Below are 18,907 nucleotides of genomic sequence, written 5' to 3' on the forward strand. Positions count from 1 at the left end.
CCCCCCAAAAAAACCCCTGCGGACGCTCATCAGGATTATGCCCTTTTCGGTCTCTGCTCTCGGTTTCAGCCTTCTGCGGTTCACAGATTGAGTGACTACTAGAGAACATTCTGAAAATTTGTAGCAAAAAATAATCATCATCATCATCAACATCATCGTCACAGGAATAATCATCCTGATTGTATCAAAGATTTTCCCTTCCTCTCCTGGAAGGTGGGAAAGAGTCCTCAAGCCAATGGACGGCAGTCTCTAAATTGTGCTACTTTCTCATCATGGATCTCAGTTTGGAGAGGAGGAAGGGGATTCAGTCGGAAGGAGTCAGTTTCCCAGGTGGAATAGAAAAGTCTAAGCAAACGTCGGAAATATTGCTATATCGCGCTGACCCAGTCTTGGACAGGTGCTTCCCTTGGAAGAGATAGCTCCGTCTCTCTTCAGCCAGGGATGTTTGGACTTTCCTGGCTTCAAGTGAAACCTGGGTTTCTTCGTTTGTTTCCACGGTTGTCCTCTTGACACATCTTTGCTTTGTTTTTCATTCTTTCTTTTTTTAAAAAAACAAAAAAACAAAAAACAAAAAACAAAGGCGCCCCGAAGGGAACTTCCTCTCAAACAGTCACTTCTGTCTTGCTGTTAGTGATGAAATATGGCTGTGTGGGTAAATAATGCTGACTCCTTGTGGTCAAGGGGTCCCTGGCGGCGGGGTCTCCCATGAAGTTCCTCCCTTTGGCTGCGTAGGCTTGCCTTCGAAGGGACTGGTCGCTGGGATCCCAGGTCTTGTAAGCCAAGGGATGCATATGCGGCTTGGTGACTTTGGATTTCTGTCCGTTTTGTTTCATGGTGCCCCCTTCCAAGATATACGGTCGGTCTTCCTCCACGTGTACCGGGTGCAAGGGGAGACTCCCTTTGGCAGCCAGCTCGGCCAGGTGACGCCGTTTGGAGTAGAAATCTTCGTTACTTTTGTCTGCTAGTTTTGAAAGAAGGAGAGAGAGAGAGAGAGAGAGAGAGAGAGAGAGAGAGAGAGAGAGAGAGAGAGAGAGAAAATAAGGGAGGGTTAGCCTGGAGGTAGGAAACGAAGGTTTTTAAAATAAAACATACCATTGCCAGACTGCAACGTATAAATAGATGCAGTGGTGTGGGCTAAAATTAAGATCCCCTTCCAGATGGAGATAACAGCCAGATCATAAATAGGATTTGTAAGAAATTACAAGCCTTCTTCCCTGTAGAGAGACCAAAGGAATGTTAGCAGTAGAGAGCATTGTAAACTCCTGGCAGCTAGTCAAGAATTCATATGTAGCTATTGGAGGCTTATCTTCCACACATGGAGAGAGAGAGAGTGAGAGAGAGACAGAGAGACAGAGAGACAGAGACAGAGAGACACAAAGAGAGACAGAGAGACAGAGAGAGAGACAGAGACAGAGACAGACACACATAGAGACAGAGAGAGAAGACACACACACAGACAGAGAGAGACAGAGAGAGACACACACACAGAGAGACAAAGAGAGACACACACACAGAGAGACAGAGAGACAGAGAGAGACACAGAGAGAGACACAGAGAGAGAGACAGAGAGACACACAGACAGAGACAGAGAGACAGAGAGAGACACAGAGAGAGACACAGAGAGAGAGAGAGACAGAGACACACACAGAGAGAGACAGAGAGAGACACACAGAGAGAGACAGAGAGACAGAGAGAGACACACAGAGAGAGACAGAGAGACACACAGACAGAGAGAGACAGAGAGAGACACACACAGAGAGAGACAGAGAGAGACACACACACAGAGAGACAGAGAGACAGAGAGAGACACAGAGAGAGAGACAGAGAGACACACAGACAGAGACAGAGAGACAGAGAGAGACACACAGAGAGACACACAGAGAGAGAGAGACAGAGACACACACAGAGAGAGACAGAGAGAGACACACAGAGAGAGACAGAGAGACAGAGAGAGACACACAGAGAGAGACAGAGAGACACACAGACAGAGAGAGACAGAGAGAGACACACACAGAGAGAGACAGAGAGAGACACACACAGAGACAGAGAGACAGAGAGAGACACAGAGAGAGAGACAGAGAGACACACAGACAGAGAGAGACAGAGAGACAGAGAGAGACACACAGAGAGAGAGAACACACACACACACACACACACACACACACACACAGAGAGAGAGACAGAGAAACAGAGAGAATACAAGAATGTCTGCATATCCAGGATTGCAGATTTATCCCTTATGCATGTGCACAAAAAGGTAGTAGAGCTTGGACCACAACTCTTGCAGATTTTGACACAACCGAAAAGTCACCAATAGCCAAACCACTGTTTTTTGTCCAATGTTGGCATTGGATTTACCCCTTATTGAGGACTTATTCAGGAGAGGGAGGGAGGGAGGGAGGACGAGCAATTGTTCTCAGTGGTTCTACTCTCTCATTTATCTGTGCAAATGAAAGACTAAATCGACCACACCACACTGCTTCTAGGTGGCCCCATATCTCTGGAGCTTTGCTTTTGAAGAAGTTCATCACCAGGCTAGCTCTAGACATTCTCAACATTTCTCAGAAGGTCGCAGGGAGCAATGCTGCTTCATCCTATGGTGGGGAATTAAAAAATAAAAATAAAAGCCAAGATCCAATTGCCTTGCACATCACTGCAGGCAAACAAGTCAGAGATGAACAAAATAGGCCATTTAGAGGATTCAGCACCCAAGATCTCCATCCTGTATCCAGGATCAAAGTTGGAACTACTAAACCTGAATATTTGTCATATGCCTATTTTTTTTTTTTTTGTTGGCCCAACAATGTTTACTGAGGGGGTCTTGCAGTCAATAGGGAACCACTTTCTAATTCTTGGATTGAAATGGAGTTGAGATGGACCTTTGTGAAGCACAAAAGATGCTAAAACCTTTCAATGCTTCCAGTTATCTGGAAAGGGAGTTTAAATAACAGAATAACAGAATTGGAAGGGACCTTAGAGGTCTTCTAGTCCAACCCTGCTCAAACAGGAGACCCTATACCAGTGATGGCTTTTTGCTGTTGCATGCCAAAAATGGGGGGACCGCAGGGGGGGGCACACACACATGTGCCCACACCCATAATTCAATGCCCCCCGCAGGGCTCCGCCCCGCCGTGCATGCACACGTGACCCCACTGCGCTCCCCCTGCTTTTGGCATGCGATGGCAAAAAGGTTACTGGTGAGGCTTTCTTGGAGCCTGGGGAGGGCAAAAACAGCCTTCCCCAACCCCCTGGAGGTGGAAGTGGCCCGTTTCCCAACTTCCGGTGGAACAGCAAAGCCTGAAAATCAGCTGGCTGGCACGCACATGCGCACTGGAGCTGAGCTAGGGCAATGCTCGCGCGCCCACAGATATGGCGCCACTTGCCACCTGTGGCACGCGTGCCATAGGTTCGCCATCACGGCCCTATACCATTCCAAACAAATGGTTATCCAACGTCTTCTTTAAAACCTCCAGTGTTGGAGCAGCCACAACCTCTGGAGGGAAATTGTTCCACCTGGTTAATTTTTTTTTTTAATTTTGATTTATATGCCGCCCTTCTCCGGAGACTCAGGGCGGCTTACAGTGCGTTAAGCAATAGCCTTCATACTTTTGTATATTTATACAAAGTCAGCTTATTGCCCCCACAAACTGGGTCCTCATTTAACCTACCTTAGAAAGGATGGAAGGCTGAGTCAACCTTGAGCCTTGGAGAGATTCGAACCAGCAGAAATTGCAGGCAGCTGTGTTAATAACAGGGTGCTTTAAACCACTGTAGTACCAAGGCTCTTATTGTTCTCACTGTCAGGAAATTCCTCCTTAGTTCCAGGTTGCTTCTCTCCTTGATGAGTTTCCATCCATCGCTTCTTGTCCTGCCTTCTGGTGCTTTGGAGAATAGGTTGACCCCGCCCCGCTCCCCGCTTCCTTGTGGCCGCCCCTCAAATATTGGAACACTGCTATCATGCAGCGTTCTAAATCTTCCTGTAGTAGTTTTAATACTGAGAATCTCTGGTGCTCAAAGGCTGTTCCTATGGATAACTAGACTTAAGGGTTTATATCCTATGTCCAGGCTCAAGCTTGGAACGAACCAATCCTATTTTTCATATGCTATTTTCCTGCCCAGCAGTGGCAGGAAAGGTGAAGGGTCTTGCAATCGATGGAGACCTCGCTTTCTAATGAGTGAACTAAAGGGGAGATGAGATGAGATGAGATGAGACGAGATGCTACTTGGACCTTTGCGAAGCACAAAAGACGATAGAACGTTTCAATGCTTCCAGTTACCTGGAAAAGGACCGTAAAGCATCGACGTAATAGTTTTAACACCGAGCATGATCTCTGGATGCTCAAAGGCTCCTCAAACAGACAAGTGGAAGGAGTGAACGAGTTCTATATACAACAGATGGGTCCTGGGATCAGCGTGAGCTCCATCTGCAGCTCTGATATGTTGGCCTTTACTAGGCAAGGAACGAGGGCATGTAGCTGTTTAACAGCCTCCTACTTGGGAGTTTCTTTTTTGGAACCATAATGCATGTCTTCTTCAGAGAGATGCCTCTTCTTCTTCTTCTTCTTCTTCTTCTTCTTCTTCTTCTTCTTCTTCTTCTTCTTCTTCTTCTTCTTCTTCTTCTTCCTCCTCCTCCTCCTCCTCCTCCTCCTCCTCCTCCTCCTCCTCCTCCCATCCTTCTCCTTCTCCTTCCTCCTCCCCCTCCCCCTCTTCTTCTTCTTCCTCCTCCTCTTCCCATTCTTCTCCTTCTCCTTGTTCTTCTTCCTCCTCCTCCTTCTCCTCTCCTCCTCCTCCTCCTCTTCTTCCTCCACCTCTTCTTCCTCTTCTTCTTCCTCCTCCTCCTCCCATTCTCCTCCTTCCTCCTCCTCCTCTTCTGCTCTTTCTCCCCCTCCTCCCCTCCTCCTCTTCTTCTTCTTCCTCCTTTTCTTCCTCCTCCTCCCATTCTTCTTCTCCTTCTGCTTCTCCTTTCTCCTTCTCCTTCTTCCTCCTTCTTCCTCTTCTTCCTCCTCCTCTTCCACCTACTCCTCCTCGTCTTCTCCTTCATCTCCTCCTCCTCCTCCTCCTCCTCCTCCTCCTCTTCCTCCCTCTCCTCCTTCCTCTTCCTCCTCCTCCTCTTCTTCCCCTCCTCCTCCTGGTGAATTTAAATTACTTCTGAAAGAGCCCATGTTGTCAAATTATACTCTACATGCTTTACCTGCCTCCATCTGTCTCCTTGTTAATTGGCATCTTCGTGCTTTTATATAACATGCAGGTGCTGTTAAAAGGATGTCTTCCTTTTTAATTAAAACATGGAATGCAGCTAATGGCTTGTTCCCATTTCAGACTAGGATCTGAGATCAGAAGAAAGCACCCTTCAAATGCCTCCTCTTAGAGAGATCAGGAACTGATTAACCAGGCACTTTGTGTGGGCTAATCTCGTTCTCTTTGTGCCATGTTTGCAACTCGGATGCTGCTGTGATGGTTGTCGTCCTTATTTTCAGTCGTGCCACGTGCAAATGGAAAAACCTTGTAATGATGCAAGAGGAACTGCCTTGGCTAGCCCGAATATCCCCTGACAAAGAACGCGGAATCATTTCAAAATGCAGCAATATATCCTGAATTTTTGCTGAAAAGGCAGTTCTAAGTGACAACAGCCAGGCCTCTATTTTATCATTTTATAACACATTTTTCTACGGTGTGAGAAATCCCCAATGGCTTGACAGACAGGCATTCTAGAAAAAGCTAATGAACATGACATCAGTTCCTCACCGAGCTGAAGACAACCTATCTCGCCATCAGGTGACCCAGCAAAATCTAAGCTGCATTTCCAAGAATAAAATAACTGATCAAGAGAAATGAAGTGGTTTGATTTGCTCCAAGCCCGTATCTTAGCCCAGGACTCTCCAAACCAGGCAACTTTTAAGACTTGTGGACTTTATCTCCCAGAATCCCCCAGCTAGTATGAGGAAAGAGGGATACTGGGAGTTGAAGTCCACCAGTCTTAAAGTTGCCAAGTTTGGAGAGCCCTGTATTAGTCCAACTGTCAAGTTTCCGAAAGATGCCCTAATTAATTCATGAGCCATGATCCAAACTTCAAAGGAAATATAGTCATTTTATTAGAAGCACCATTCCGGCAATACTCGGATGCAGTTAGGACTGATCCTACGTAGATTTATGTTCCACTATGACCTTGTCTCTCCCCTCCTCTCTGGCCATGTCATAAATCACATTCTCCAATTAACCACTTTGGCTGGCTGTGAAACCTAACACCCTCCTTCTGATTGCGGTCAGAAAGAATGTATGGAATTCACTTCAGTTCTCCCTCCCTCCTGCTCATGGCAACTTGAAAGCGTTGCAAGTTGACACCAACATTTCTGCTTACATTTCCAAATTGGCTAGTGGTTAGGACTCCTTCCTCGGGCAGGTGGTTGGACTAGAAGACCTCCAAGATCCCTTCCAGCCCTATGACTCTATGATTCAGAATACCCATTTTGCCTTTTCCCTCCACTCTCAAAATGACACAAATGGGAAGCGCCAAGATTGGTGGCTTAAGGAAAAAACCGTAATTATAATGAATGCGGGCGGTTCCTAAATTCTTTGAAAGGCATTTGATGCCTTCCTGGGTTACTGTAATAATATTAGCTTGATCCTGTGTTAATCCTGGTGATTTCCTTTTTGTTTGCTTTATTTGACTGAATACTTTGGGAGACACACCACTGGGATATCCCTTATCATCGATGGAGATCCTTGCGTTATTCCAGGATCATGAATTAATTATTGCATGCATCTATCAGCAGTTGACCCAAAACTGCAAATGAAATATTAGTTGCCTTCATTTGGCTTAGATGGATATTTCACGTATTATTTCCAGGGTGAAATAAGCATATTGTTCCATTAATCCTAAGGGGTTTAGTTTTGGCCCCCAACAGAGATGAACTGATGGGGAATTGAATTCATTTCTCCCTCTGTCCAATAATGCTCAGTTTCATGTGAACGTTGATTTAAATCAGGGGTGTCCAAACTTGGCAACTTTAAGTCCCGGGGACTTCAACTCCTAGCATGGCTGTCTGGGGAATTCTGGGAGTTGAAGTCCACAAGTCTTAAAGTTGCCAAGGTTAGACACCCTGATTTAAAGGTTAGGCATCTCTCTTGACAGCTGTCATCAAGTGAAAAGTCCTAGAAGGCCCCCATACAGTAGACCTCTCTGGGCACTCTTGTCTCTGTAGCTTTGGGAGATTTCATATTTTGTAGCTATAGACCAGGGGTGTCAAACTAGCAGCCCGTGGGCCGGATGCGCCATACACAGGCCACACCCACCCCAGCTCCGCGAAGGGAAAGATGTCGCGAAACATCGCGTGATGGCAATGTAATGCATCAAGTTTGACACCCGTGCCATAAACAGATGAAAAAAAAGAGGCAGAATAAAAGATAAAGAGGAATCGATGTATTTCAAGACATGGGGAAAATTTTATGATTGGTTAGAAAAGAAATATGAAGAAAGGTTTAGAGCTAAAATGGATAAGGAAAAGACAAATAAGAGAAAAGATAATAAAAAGAATAGAAACCCAGATGACGCCTAGGTAAATGAAAAAGGGGGAAGGGGTGGGAAAGGAAAAAAAGTGTTGCTATAAAAAATGTACATGAATGATGAAATAGTTGTAATTATTAAACAAATAAGAAATTGAAATGAAGATGTATATAAATAGAAAATCGGGGCTCCTCGGATACCATTCTAGATTGAATTGAAAATGGAAACAACAAGGGAGTGGGAAAAGAGAGAGGAGGAGAGAAAGGGTAGGAGGAGAGAAGAGAGGAAAGGAGAGAGAGGGATAGAAAAGAGAGAAAAGGAGAGGAAGAAAGGGGAGGGGAAAGAAGAGTAGGAGAGAGGGTTAGAAAAGGAAGAAGAAGAGAGGAGTGGGAGAAGGGAAGGGGAAGTAGGAAAGAGAAGGAGAGGAGAGGAGGAATGAAGAAAGTAGAAAGGGTCAGAAGAAGGAAGAGAAGGGATGAAGCTGAGGGAAAGTTGTGGTAAAATAAAAAAGAGCAAATGGTAAAAGGGCAGCCCCGAACAATTAATAATTAATAATTAATAATAGTTAAAAGACGAGATGAATGATTAATGATGGATAAGAGACTGTTTAAACATGTTTATGAGAAATAAAAATAAAAACTTTTCCAAAAAAAGAAGAAAAAAAGAAAAAAAAAGAGGCAGAAATGAGTGGTAGACTCCTATCGTGCCAACCCATTATTTTTTTTAATCATTGGGAAGGGAAAATGAATGACAAATACAGGATTTGGATAGAGAAACAGTAGCTTCCTTCTAGGGACTGTCAGTAGGTTGACCAGAAGCCATGGCTGATCAACCTACTTATCCAACATTCTATGAGGTAAATCTTATCGTGGCCTTTGACCAAAATGGAGATTGTATGGATTAAACCCATTTGGGAATGATATTTCATGCCCCTCTTTTTTTTCCAGCTAAATTTAAAAGCCCTCATCTTTCCAATTCAGTTCCATTCCTTCATTCTTTGTAATGTTGAGACGGTGTTTCTTTGGGGGTGGTTTAAAAGGACGTTTCAATCTTCATAGGAATTTTTTTTTTACATTTCCTCCTATAAAAATAGACATCAACTCCAAGGAGCACCTGGCAGTAATAATTTGCCAAAAAAGGCAACACAGTTCTAGGCTGCATAAAAAGAAGGATAGAATCAAGATCATGTGAAGTGTTAATACCACTTTATAAAGCCTTGGTAAGGCCACACTTGGAATACGGCATTCAGTTTTGGTCGCCATGATGTAAAAAAGATGTGGAGACTCTAGAAAGAGTGCAGAGAAGAGCAACAAAGAGGATTAGGGGACTGGAGGCTAAAGCATATAAAAACCAGTTGCAGGAATTGGATAGATCTAGTTTAATGAAAAGAAGGACCAGGGGAGACATGATAGCAGTCTTCCAATATCTCAGGGGCGGCCACAAAGAAGAGGGAGTCAAGCTATTCTCCAAAGCCCCTGAGGGCAGGACAAGAAGCAACGGGTGGAAACTAATCAAGGAGAGAAGCAACTTAGAACTAAGGAGAAATTTCCTGACAGTCAGAACAATGAATCAGTGGAACAACTTGCCTCCAGAAATTGTAAATGCTCCAACACTGGAAGTTTTTAAGAAGAGGTTGGATAACCATTTGTCTGAAGTTGTGTAGGGTTTCCTGCCTAAGCAGGGGGTTGGACTAGAAGACATCCAAGATCCCTTCCAACTCTGCTATTCTATTCTATAATCCTTTCCCTCCACCTTGATGGCTGACTTTTCCCACTATTCAAAAACTGTTCAGAAAAGGCTGAGAGAAATTATGGGATGGGCTGCTAGAAAACCTCTGTTTCAGAACACTCTTTTTCTCACCCACTGGAATCTATGACTTGCTTAACTCAACATTCCCACTATCCAGGATTTGGGGCTGGAACTAGGACACACATCCTTTTTAAAGAAAAGAAGCTAGATTCTACTGGTGGATGAGTGGAGAAAGATAAGAGCTTCCAAACATTGGGAATATTTGTCACTTGGTCTAAAATAATTCAAAAATAGTGACCGAAACTTGTGAGCTCCATCCATTTCTACCCACGCCGAAGATTTCTGGATATTTCTGACACGTCCACCAGTTCTGAGGTAAAATACAGGAAGGAGAAACCCCTTTAGTTTAAAGCAATTCAAAGAGTTTCCATTCAAGACTTCCTAAAACAACTAGACTTCTGCCAGCACAATGTTCTCCATATTGTGCCAAACAATTTCTTTTCATGACTAAAATGTTCTTTCTGATTCAGTCGAAAGAAAAAGTGGGATATGCAGCTCCCTGGGACTGAAAGGCCTGCTGTCTCCCTGACAGCCAGAATGTCTTCTTAATGGATCTTAGTAATAGAAAGACAACTTTTTAATGTGCAGTTTTGTCATATCAGCACCAACCTCTCACTAAGTGCTTGGTGAGTGACTTCAGGTTTCTTTTCTTGCAGACAACTGTGCATTGAAAGTATTGGGCCTGTTGGATTCCCCATCCCCCACATACGTACTTAACTGGGTAGTAATTTCAAAACCTAGCTGGTGAGAAATACCCTTCGTTTTTTCTACAAGGAAAATAATGGAGGCTGAGATCGCCACTGACAAAGGGGGAAAAGCACAGGAAATCCGGAAATCCAGGCAGTTCAAATAAATGGAAAGGGTTTATTGCAAGCTTTAGACGCCCTCTACAAGAATCTGAGCTACTAACAATCAAAGCAAATTGGTGGTAAATTGGAATTCAAGGTGGGCTGGACTTAGATTTGTGGGCACGAAGGGACTCGAGACCGATGACATTTTTGACCCCTCCCTTGGGCTCAGCCTGGTCATCCCATACAATTGGCTTAATTCAGAATGAAATGGTAGACTTGTCCAAAACACTTCCCCACCCCCTCTTTTTTTTAAAAAACAAATATTATCATGAAACTTATCAAAGTACAAAATGCAAGTAAATTTTTGACAGAATGAACGGAGACTCTGAGCCACCCATTTGCTTGAGTTTTTGTGCATTGGTGTGTGTGTTTATTTCCAGTTCATTTACATTTTCCTCCCTTTTTGTAAGGCTGTAGATTTGTTTTCAAACAAATGAGCCACCGAACTGAATGAGACTCATGGGCTCCGTTTCGACTTGTTCTGAAACGAGCACTCTCAGCTGAGGAAAAAAAATAACTAAGTAACATAAGAATTACCTATTTATACCCACTCATTATATTTTGGGTGGCGATGACTGGGCAGATCACCAGAGTGACTTTTGGCATTATTTCTCCTAACGGTGAGGGTCTGATGACACAATAGACACATTCACAGAACATGTTTAAGCAGGTCGGGGAAGACTAGGAGAAAGGAAGTTTGGTTATCATGGATCTGGATTTTCCACCCTTTTTTATGGCTTTAGGGTAGTGTCGTTTTGTGTTGCTCAGTGTGTTTGGTTAGTCTATGCTTCAGTATTATGGTTCGTTGCACAGTCAGCCACATGTTCAGACCTGATTTAGCATTTTCATCTACCTATAAGTCTTTCCATAAGAGTTGGACCGTAAGAAAGTTGGACCATAAGAAAGGCTGAGGGCCAAAGAATTGAGGCCTTTGAACTCTGGTGCTGGAGAAGACTCCTGCGAGTCCCTTGGACTGCAAGGCCATCAAACCGGTCAGTCCTAGAGGAGATCAACCCTGACTGCTCTTTAGAAGGCCAGATCCTGAAGAGGAAACTCAAATACTTTGGCCACCTAAATGAGAAGGAAGGACTCCCTGGAGAAGAGCCTAATGCTGGGAACGATGGAGGGCAAAAGAAGAAGGGGACAACAGAGAATGAGGTGGCTGGATGGAGTCACCGAAGCAGTCGGCGTGAGCTTAAATGGACTTCAGAGGATGGTAGAGGACAGGAAGGCCTGGAGGAACGTTGTCCATGGGGTTGCAATGGGTCGGACACGACTTCGCAACTAACAACAATAAGTCCTTCCCAAAGGTCTCGGACTGATGATCTTATAGGTAACGCCAGGAAGTAAGCTATTCCATGAAAAGCTGCCTTTTGCAATTGACTGACTGTTTGACTTTGTCAATGCCGATTGTATTCAGGTGGTGGCAGGGGTGGGTTCTACTTACCTTTACTACTGGGCCGTACACACTCTTCTGCGCATGTGCAGAAGCATTCTGATGACATCAGGGTCGGTGGGCGGAGCCTCCCGCCGGTTTTACTACCGGTTCTATAGAACCGGTGCATACCAGGGGCAACCCACCCCTGGGTGATGATGATTATTATTAGAAAAGATGTTAATTTGCCAACTGGGTTATTTATTATGGATGCTCCTTACCGTGTTTACAATCCTCATAAAACCCTCCAAACATACATGTCCAAATCCAACAATATGGTCTTCATGGTTTTATGGATGTCTGTAAATGGCTAAGACTCCCGAAGGAGATGGTGGCATATGAGCACTGTAAGAAATATCTGCAATAAATAAAACATGAGCTATACGGCTTCCTTTGTCTGCTGTCCTCTCTGAATTCAAATCCTGCTTTTGGGATTCATGTACTTGACAGATTGGTCAAGCCTGTTGGTAGAGACGAAGCAATCAATATGCAAGGAATTATGGATAAGCAATATGGCTGCTCTGGGAACGGGTTTCCGAAAACAGCTCTGATTTTGAATTATTATAAGCGGCAATGGTGTGATGAAAGACAAATACTAATGAGAAAAATATTATTGGGCTTCTGGAAGGATTTGAAGATAGGGATCTGTCGCCTAACTTGGGGACCCACCCGGCAATGTGGTATATAGAGCCTGTAAAATGATTGTGTTACTGATAGAAGGAAATTTTTTTGTAGCTCATGGTTGAACTGTAGGGACCTTGGTGCTGTCTGATCTTGGTGGTTTTCTTGCAGATGTTTTATTACCAAGCTAGGGAACGTTATCAATGGTCAAATGGAGTGAAGGCAGGTGAGCAGAGCCTCTCACTGCTGCCAGTACCAGTTTGCCCAATCCGGAGTGAACCGGTAGCAACCCACCACTGGAGACAACCCAGGAGCAAAACACAGCACTCAGAGACTTAGATATGTAACAGTGGTTTATATACAAGACATATAAAAAACTATACGTGGTAGGCAGATACCTGACAAGCACTCAACCTTCTTCTTAACTCTACACAGAGAACTTAGCAATGGATACCAGACACAAGGAGAGAGAATACACCCTCTCTTGGCTGCCTTATGTAAAACACTTCTTAAAGTGATAACGACTTTTGTTCATAGTCTAAAACTGGCTATAACCGTGATGGCGAACCTATGGCACGCATGCCACAGGTGGCACGCAGAGCAGTATCGGAGGGCACACAAGCTCAGAGCTGATTTTCAGGCCTTCTGGGCCCACTCCCATGCCCACCAAGCCACGCCCATTAAGCCATGTCACGCCCACTAAGCCACACCCACAGAACCGGTAGTAAAAAAATTTGAAGCCCTCCACTGGCAAAAACGCCCTCCCCACACCATGGTGCAGGAGGCTGAGTAGGTCACGCCCACCATAGCCATGCCCACCCAGCAACCAGGCAGAGAAACTGTGGCTAAAATGTTTGAATCCCACCCCTGCCCTAAACTTTCTCTTCCTTAAACTAGACATACCCAGTTCCTGCAACTACGGTTTAGCCTCCAGCCCGCTAATCACCTTTGCTGCTCTTCTCTGCACTCTTTCTAGAGTCTCGATATCTTTTTCTGTGTCGTGGTGATCAAAACTGATGGCAATATTCCAACCGGTAGAATCGGTTATTTCCTGGTAAACAAGTGTGTTGCAGCTGGCTGTGTGTCCTTCAAAAGTACAACTTTGCCCACTCCATACTTTGAAATTCTACACGTACTTCACTTTCAAGGATTTGCCTACCCTTATTAATATTCATCTCAGATGTCGACAATCAAAGCAAGGTTTACTTTGCTGTTTTCCTTTTGGTGAAAGAAAAAAGGCGGAGGAAGAGGGAGAAGAAATCTGTTGATGGGTTTAAGAAGAAAAATGCATAGAGACAACCGGAAAGATAGAAATAGAATAACAGAGTTGGAAGGAACCTTGGAGGTCTTCTAGTCCAACCCCCTGCTTAGGCACTAAACCACTTCAGCACCTAAACCACTTCAGACAAATGGTTATCCAACCTTTTCTTAAAAACTTCCAGTGTTGGAGTATTTACAACTTCTAGAGGCAAGTTGTTCCACAGATGAATTGTTCTAACTGTCAGGAAATTTCTCCTTAGTTCTAAGTTGCTTCTCTCCTTGATGAGTTTCCACCAGTGGTGGGTTGCCTCAGGTTCACACTGGTTCTATAGAACCAGTAGTAAAACGGGCGGGAGGCTCCGCCCACTAACCCTGACATCATCAAAACGCTTCTGTGCATGTGCAGAAGTTTCTGCGCTTGTGCGCGGCCCCGTTGCAAACCGGTAGTAAAGGTAAGTAGAACCTACACCTGGTTTCCACCCATTGCTGGAAGGGTGCTTCAGAAATTGAGGTGATCCTTCTGACCAAGACTTTTCAACATTATTTCAAAAACATTTCTCCTCATATTGGAAATAATTCCCTGCTCTATGTCTATAACATCTAAAAACAAAAAGATATCTAGACTTTGCAGAAGTCCTCATTTTCTTCGGTATGACCTGCCCTCTATAAACACATCTGCGGTGTGATATTTTGTCCCCATCAGCTATAAAGTTAATGTTAACAGTAACAGAGTTGGAAGGGACCTTGGAGGTCATTTAGTCTAACCCTCTGCTCACGCAGGAGACCTGTACTAGAGATTCGAACCGCTGAACCGCCAAATTTTCTGATCGACAAGCTCGGTGTCTTAGCCATTGAGCCACCTAGCTAGACATTGTTCTGTGGACAATTCACCCTAACAGAACAGGTTTTTGTCATGCCACTTTTCCTGATACACTTATTCATGCAGGCAACTTTTGAACTGGGAGCCGCATTAGAAAAAATAGAGTTTTTTTTTTTTAAAAAAATACAACTGTGAATGGATTTCATTTATGTATTAGGCCAAAAGGAAAAAAAATTGAAAAAAAGAAATTGCAAGGAACTTATTACCATCTATGGTGGACGTGCCCGGCAACAAAAAAATTTTGGTCGAACATTAAGAAATGGATAGAACAAATAACAAAACTGCAAATAGAAAAGAAACCAGAAACATTCCTGTTAAGGAATCTTTACAAAACCGTACCCCAAAGAAATAAAATATTTGATGCTACATATTTTAACAGCAGCACGAATAACATATGCAAAAAATTGGAAACAGGAAAAAAATCCCAACTGAAGAAGAACTAATAGATAAAATCTTAGAATGCGCTGAGATGGACAGATTAACAAAAGAAATTAAAGAAAAAGAAGAGACAGACTACTACAGAATATGGAATAAATGGTATAATTGGCTTCACACTATCAATAAAGAAAAATAAATGCAAGAAGAAAAGAACAAAAATACAATATATATATATATAGTATATGTATTGAGTCATACAAATATGTATATAATTAATTTTTGAAGGTATATAATAGGAATGGAGAAATGTAAAAAACAGTAAAGATATAATCAAAAAAATAATAATTGAAAAAATCCAAGTGGCTCGTTTAAAATAGAATGGGACAACTCGCCGTAGCCAAAATTGCTACAGCCAACTTGCCGTGGTCACCTTGCAACAGCCAACTCAACACAGCCAACTTGCCATGGGGCAACTCCCACAATTCGATGATTTAAAACAATTTAAAAAGACTTTTAATTTTTGTCATTCACAATTCCTTTCATTCCTCTTTTCTTTAATTCTACTATTTGTTCGATATCAGTGTAACCCTTGTCCTTGGCCGTGCATGGCAAGTTGGCTCTGGTGAATTGTCGTAGACCTCATTTAAAAATGAAGACCTCAAGAAGCAAAGCCAGATAGATGTTCGCTCTTTGTACGTGGAGCTGAAAAATAAAAATAAAAATAAACGATCAAGGGCAGAGACAATTCTCTTGAGAACTGTGTCAACTCGACTAAAATATTTCCATCATATAAGTAAAGGCAGCTGTCAGATTTGTGGGCTATATATCTGAGAAGTAGATTACCTTTAACCTTTACAGTTTCTTCTAGTTTAAAACTGTCAGCTAATCTCTGGTTTATCTTGACACATGATTTAAACCAGATTTCCATCTTTGCTGAGCCCCTGTTCAGATGCGTTTGTATTATTTCTTTGCCCATCTCAATAATTTGAACTTGCGTTATCCAGTTGGCGCATCTCTGATTATTCTCTATCCTGTTTAAAACTCTTCCTCTGCGTTTATATTCAGCACTTTATTATTAGCTGTCACACAGACACTATAAAAATTCATTGCTGCGGGGTTTTTTTCCCCCGTCATGGAACTGCTATGGTTGAAGCAGCAGGACACCCTGAAAAGAGGAAATATAGATAAGAACCGAACAATCTGACAGTGTGTTTCAAATCTGGCAACTTTAAGATGTGTAGACTTCAACTCCCAGAATTCCCCAGCCAGCATGCTAATTGGGGAATTCTGGGAGTTGAAGTCCACGTTATCTTTAAGGTAGCTGGAAAAGATGGCACATATCAGTGATGGCTAACCTTTTTGCCGTCCTGTGCCAAAAGCCAGGCGAGCACGAGGGGGAGGGATTGCACAAGGCCGTTTTCGCCCTCCCCAGGCTCCTAGAAAGGCTCTGGAGCCTGGGGAGAGTGAAAATCAGGTCTTCTCCACCCACCCACCCACCCAGGCCCTCCGGAGGCAGGAAACAGCCTGTTTCCCTACTTCTGGTGGACCCAGAAGGCCTGAAAATCAGCTGGTGAGCTGAGCTCGAGTGCCCACTGATATGGCTCCGTGTGCCTCGGGTTCGCCATCACGGGCATATATGGTGTGCGTGCATATATACACTTGTGTTAAACATTGAGAAAATGGGTGATGCCTGTATGTATCAGACAGAACTATCTATGACTGATTGCTTTATCTTTATCCCACCTTTATTATTTTTAATAAATAGCTCGTGCTGACAAACATATCTAATACTCCTTCCCTCTCCTCTTTTCCCCACAACAACAATCGCGTGAGGTGGGTTGGGCTGAGGGAAAGGGACTGTCCCAAAGTCACCCAGCTGGCTTTCATGCCTAAGGCAGGATTAGAACTCACCATCTCCTGTTGATTGGTCCAAAGTCTCCCAGCTGGCTTTCACGCCTAAGGTGGAACTAGAACTCACCATCTCCTGGTGATTGGTCCAAAGCAGGGGTGGGTTCTAATTTTTTTTACTACCGGTTCTATGGGCGTGGCTTATTTTGTGGGTGTGGCTTGGTGGTGGTGGGTAATGTGACCGGGTGGGCGTGGCCAACTTTTTTTTTTTTTTTACTTTTAAAAGCATTTTTTCTACAACCTTAAGAGGTTGCAGAAAAAAATGCTTTTAAAAGCCTCTGACGATCAGGCAACTCAGCTGGGATCGCCACAGGCTTTCTAAAGGCATTTTTTCCCCCCTACAACCTCTTTGGCTGAAGAGGTTGTAGAAAAAAAATGCTTTTAAAAGCCTCTGACGATCCCAGCTGAGCTGCGCGATCATCAGAGGCTTTTTAAAAAACTTTTAAAAGCATTTTTTGGGCCGAAGAGGTTGTAGAAAAAATGCTTTTAAAAGTAAAAATAAAATAAAAAAGCCTCTGATGATCGCACGGCTCAGCTGGGATCGTCAGAGGCTTTTAAAAGCATTTTTTTCTACAACCTCCCCACCCACCCCTGATGAGGTGGGCAGGGTAAGCGAGCGGCGACCGGGCTGGGGACCGGTTCGGGGGCATGGCCAGCCAATGTTATTACCGGTTCTCCGTACTACCGGTGCGAACCGGGAGCAACCCACCACTGGTCCAGAGTCATCCAGCCAGCTTTCATGCCTAAGGCAGGACTAGAATTCACCATCTCCTGGTGATTGGTCCAAAGTCACCCAGCCAGATTTCATGCCTAAGGCAGAACTAGAACTCACCATCCTCTGGAGATTGACCCAAAGTCCCCTAGCCACTTTTATGCCTAAGGTTGCAACTAGAACTCACAATCTCCTGGTTTCTAGTCTGGTACTTTCACCCCTAGACCAAACTGCCAGTACCTATGCAACTTCCCCCCCCCACCCCCGTCCCGATGAACAATTTGGCTGTACTAAAACAGTGAAAACTTCATTCAAATAAAATTACATACACTCAGCACTTGCTATTTATAAGAAAGAAAGAGGGTTGCAAATGATTATTTGCTTAATTACTCCATGCCAGTTATAAAGCACGCATATCTGACGTCTACATCTCTCCACATGTCAAAATCTGGAGAACTATTAAAAGCACCTTCTGGATTTGAATTGTTTTCTATCCTACAAAGAACAAAAGAGCAGAGATCTACACACCTTCCTGGACTTTAAACGACATTGTTACATCCTGATGGGATCATAAAAACAGCCGAGCATCTTCCTTCCGATTTAATTTTTTTTTTAAACTCATCCCCAATATATCTCTTCTTGGAAGTGGAGCCTGTAGCTGCATTCATTAAAAAATGTCAAGCTGGCTACTGAATTAAGCCATTTTCTGGCTTCACACAATACACCGAACCATAAACTACCCAATGGACTTCCTTCATAACATACTCAGCTAGGAGGAACCCCATTAGATGCTGTAATTTGCTGGGGAGCCTGCTTTAACGAGGGCAAAAACTCTAAATGAAGATGCTTGCTTAATATCACCTTTGCATCACATCTGGCAAAACCAATCTTGGACAGTAATTTTGAAAATTGTGCTAATCGGTTGTCATTAAGACTGATTTTTTTTTTTTATTTTTTTTTTGCAGAGCTTGAGTATTGTAATTCCCGAGTTTAGGAGTTTCGATTTGGACATTTTATGCAAGAGAGAAGATCTAATGCTGGGAAGGCTGAAAGGGAAGAGAAAAAAATAAAATAACCAACAGAAGGTGGATGGGCTGTTACAGTTATGATGGTCGCACCATTGGAAGACCTGAAGGACCAGGTTAGGGCCATATCTCCCTGGAGAAACCATATCTACGAGATGCTAAGAGTCAGTAATGTATTTTTTTTAAAAAAAAATTGATTTATATGCCGCCCTTCTCCGGAGACTCAGGGCGGCTTACAATGCGTTAAGCAATAGCCTTCATACTTTTGTATATATTTATACAAAGTCAGCTTATTGCCCCCACAATCTGGGTCCTCATTTTACCTACCTTAGAAAGGATGGAAGGCTGAGTCAACCTTGAGCCTGGTGAGATTTGAACTTGCAGTAATTGCAGGCAGCTGATCTTAATAACAGTGCTTTAGTCTGCTGCGCCACCAGGGCTCCTTCCTTATTGAAGGAAGGAAGGAAGGAAGGAAGGAAGAAAAAGAAAGAAAGAAAGAAAGAAAGAAAGAAAGAAAGAAAGAA

The 18,907-nt window shown here is 43.5% G+C and overlaps 1 protein-coding gene across 1 annotated transcript in view; it reads right to left on the minus strand.

Annotated features, from left to right (window-relative positions):
• Positions 1 to 602: 602 nt before the first annotated feature.
• The window catches only part of SHISA9 (shisa family member 9), a 221,228-nt gene continuing 202,923 nt past the window's right edge, over positions 603 to 18,907 (minus strand). Inside the window, exon 4 of the mRNA XM_070955272.1 lies at positions 603 to 961. Within this exon, the coding sequence (XP_070811373.1) occupies positions 603 to 961 (359 nt within the window). The remainder of the gene's footprint in view (positions 962 to 18,907) is intronic.

Source organism: Pituophis catenifer, unplaced genomic scaffold, assembly GCF_029215685.1.
Source record: "Pituophis catenifer annectens isolate HBS135680 unplaced genomic scaffold, rPitCat1.0.hap2 SCAF_16, whole genome shotgun sequence".
Classification (NCBI taxonomy): Eukaryota; Metazoa; Chordata; class Lepidosauria; order Squamata; family Colubridae; genus Pituophis; species Pituophis catenifer.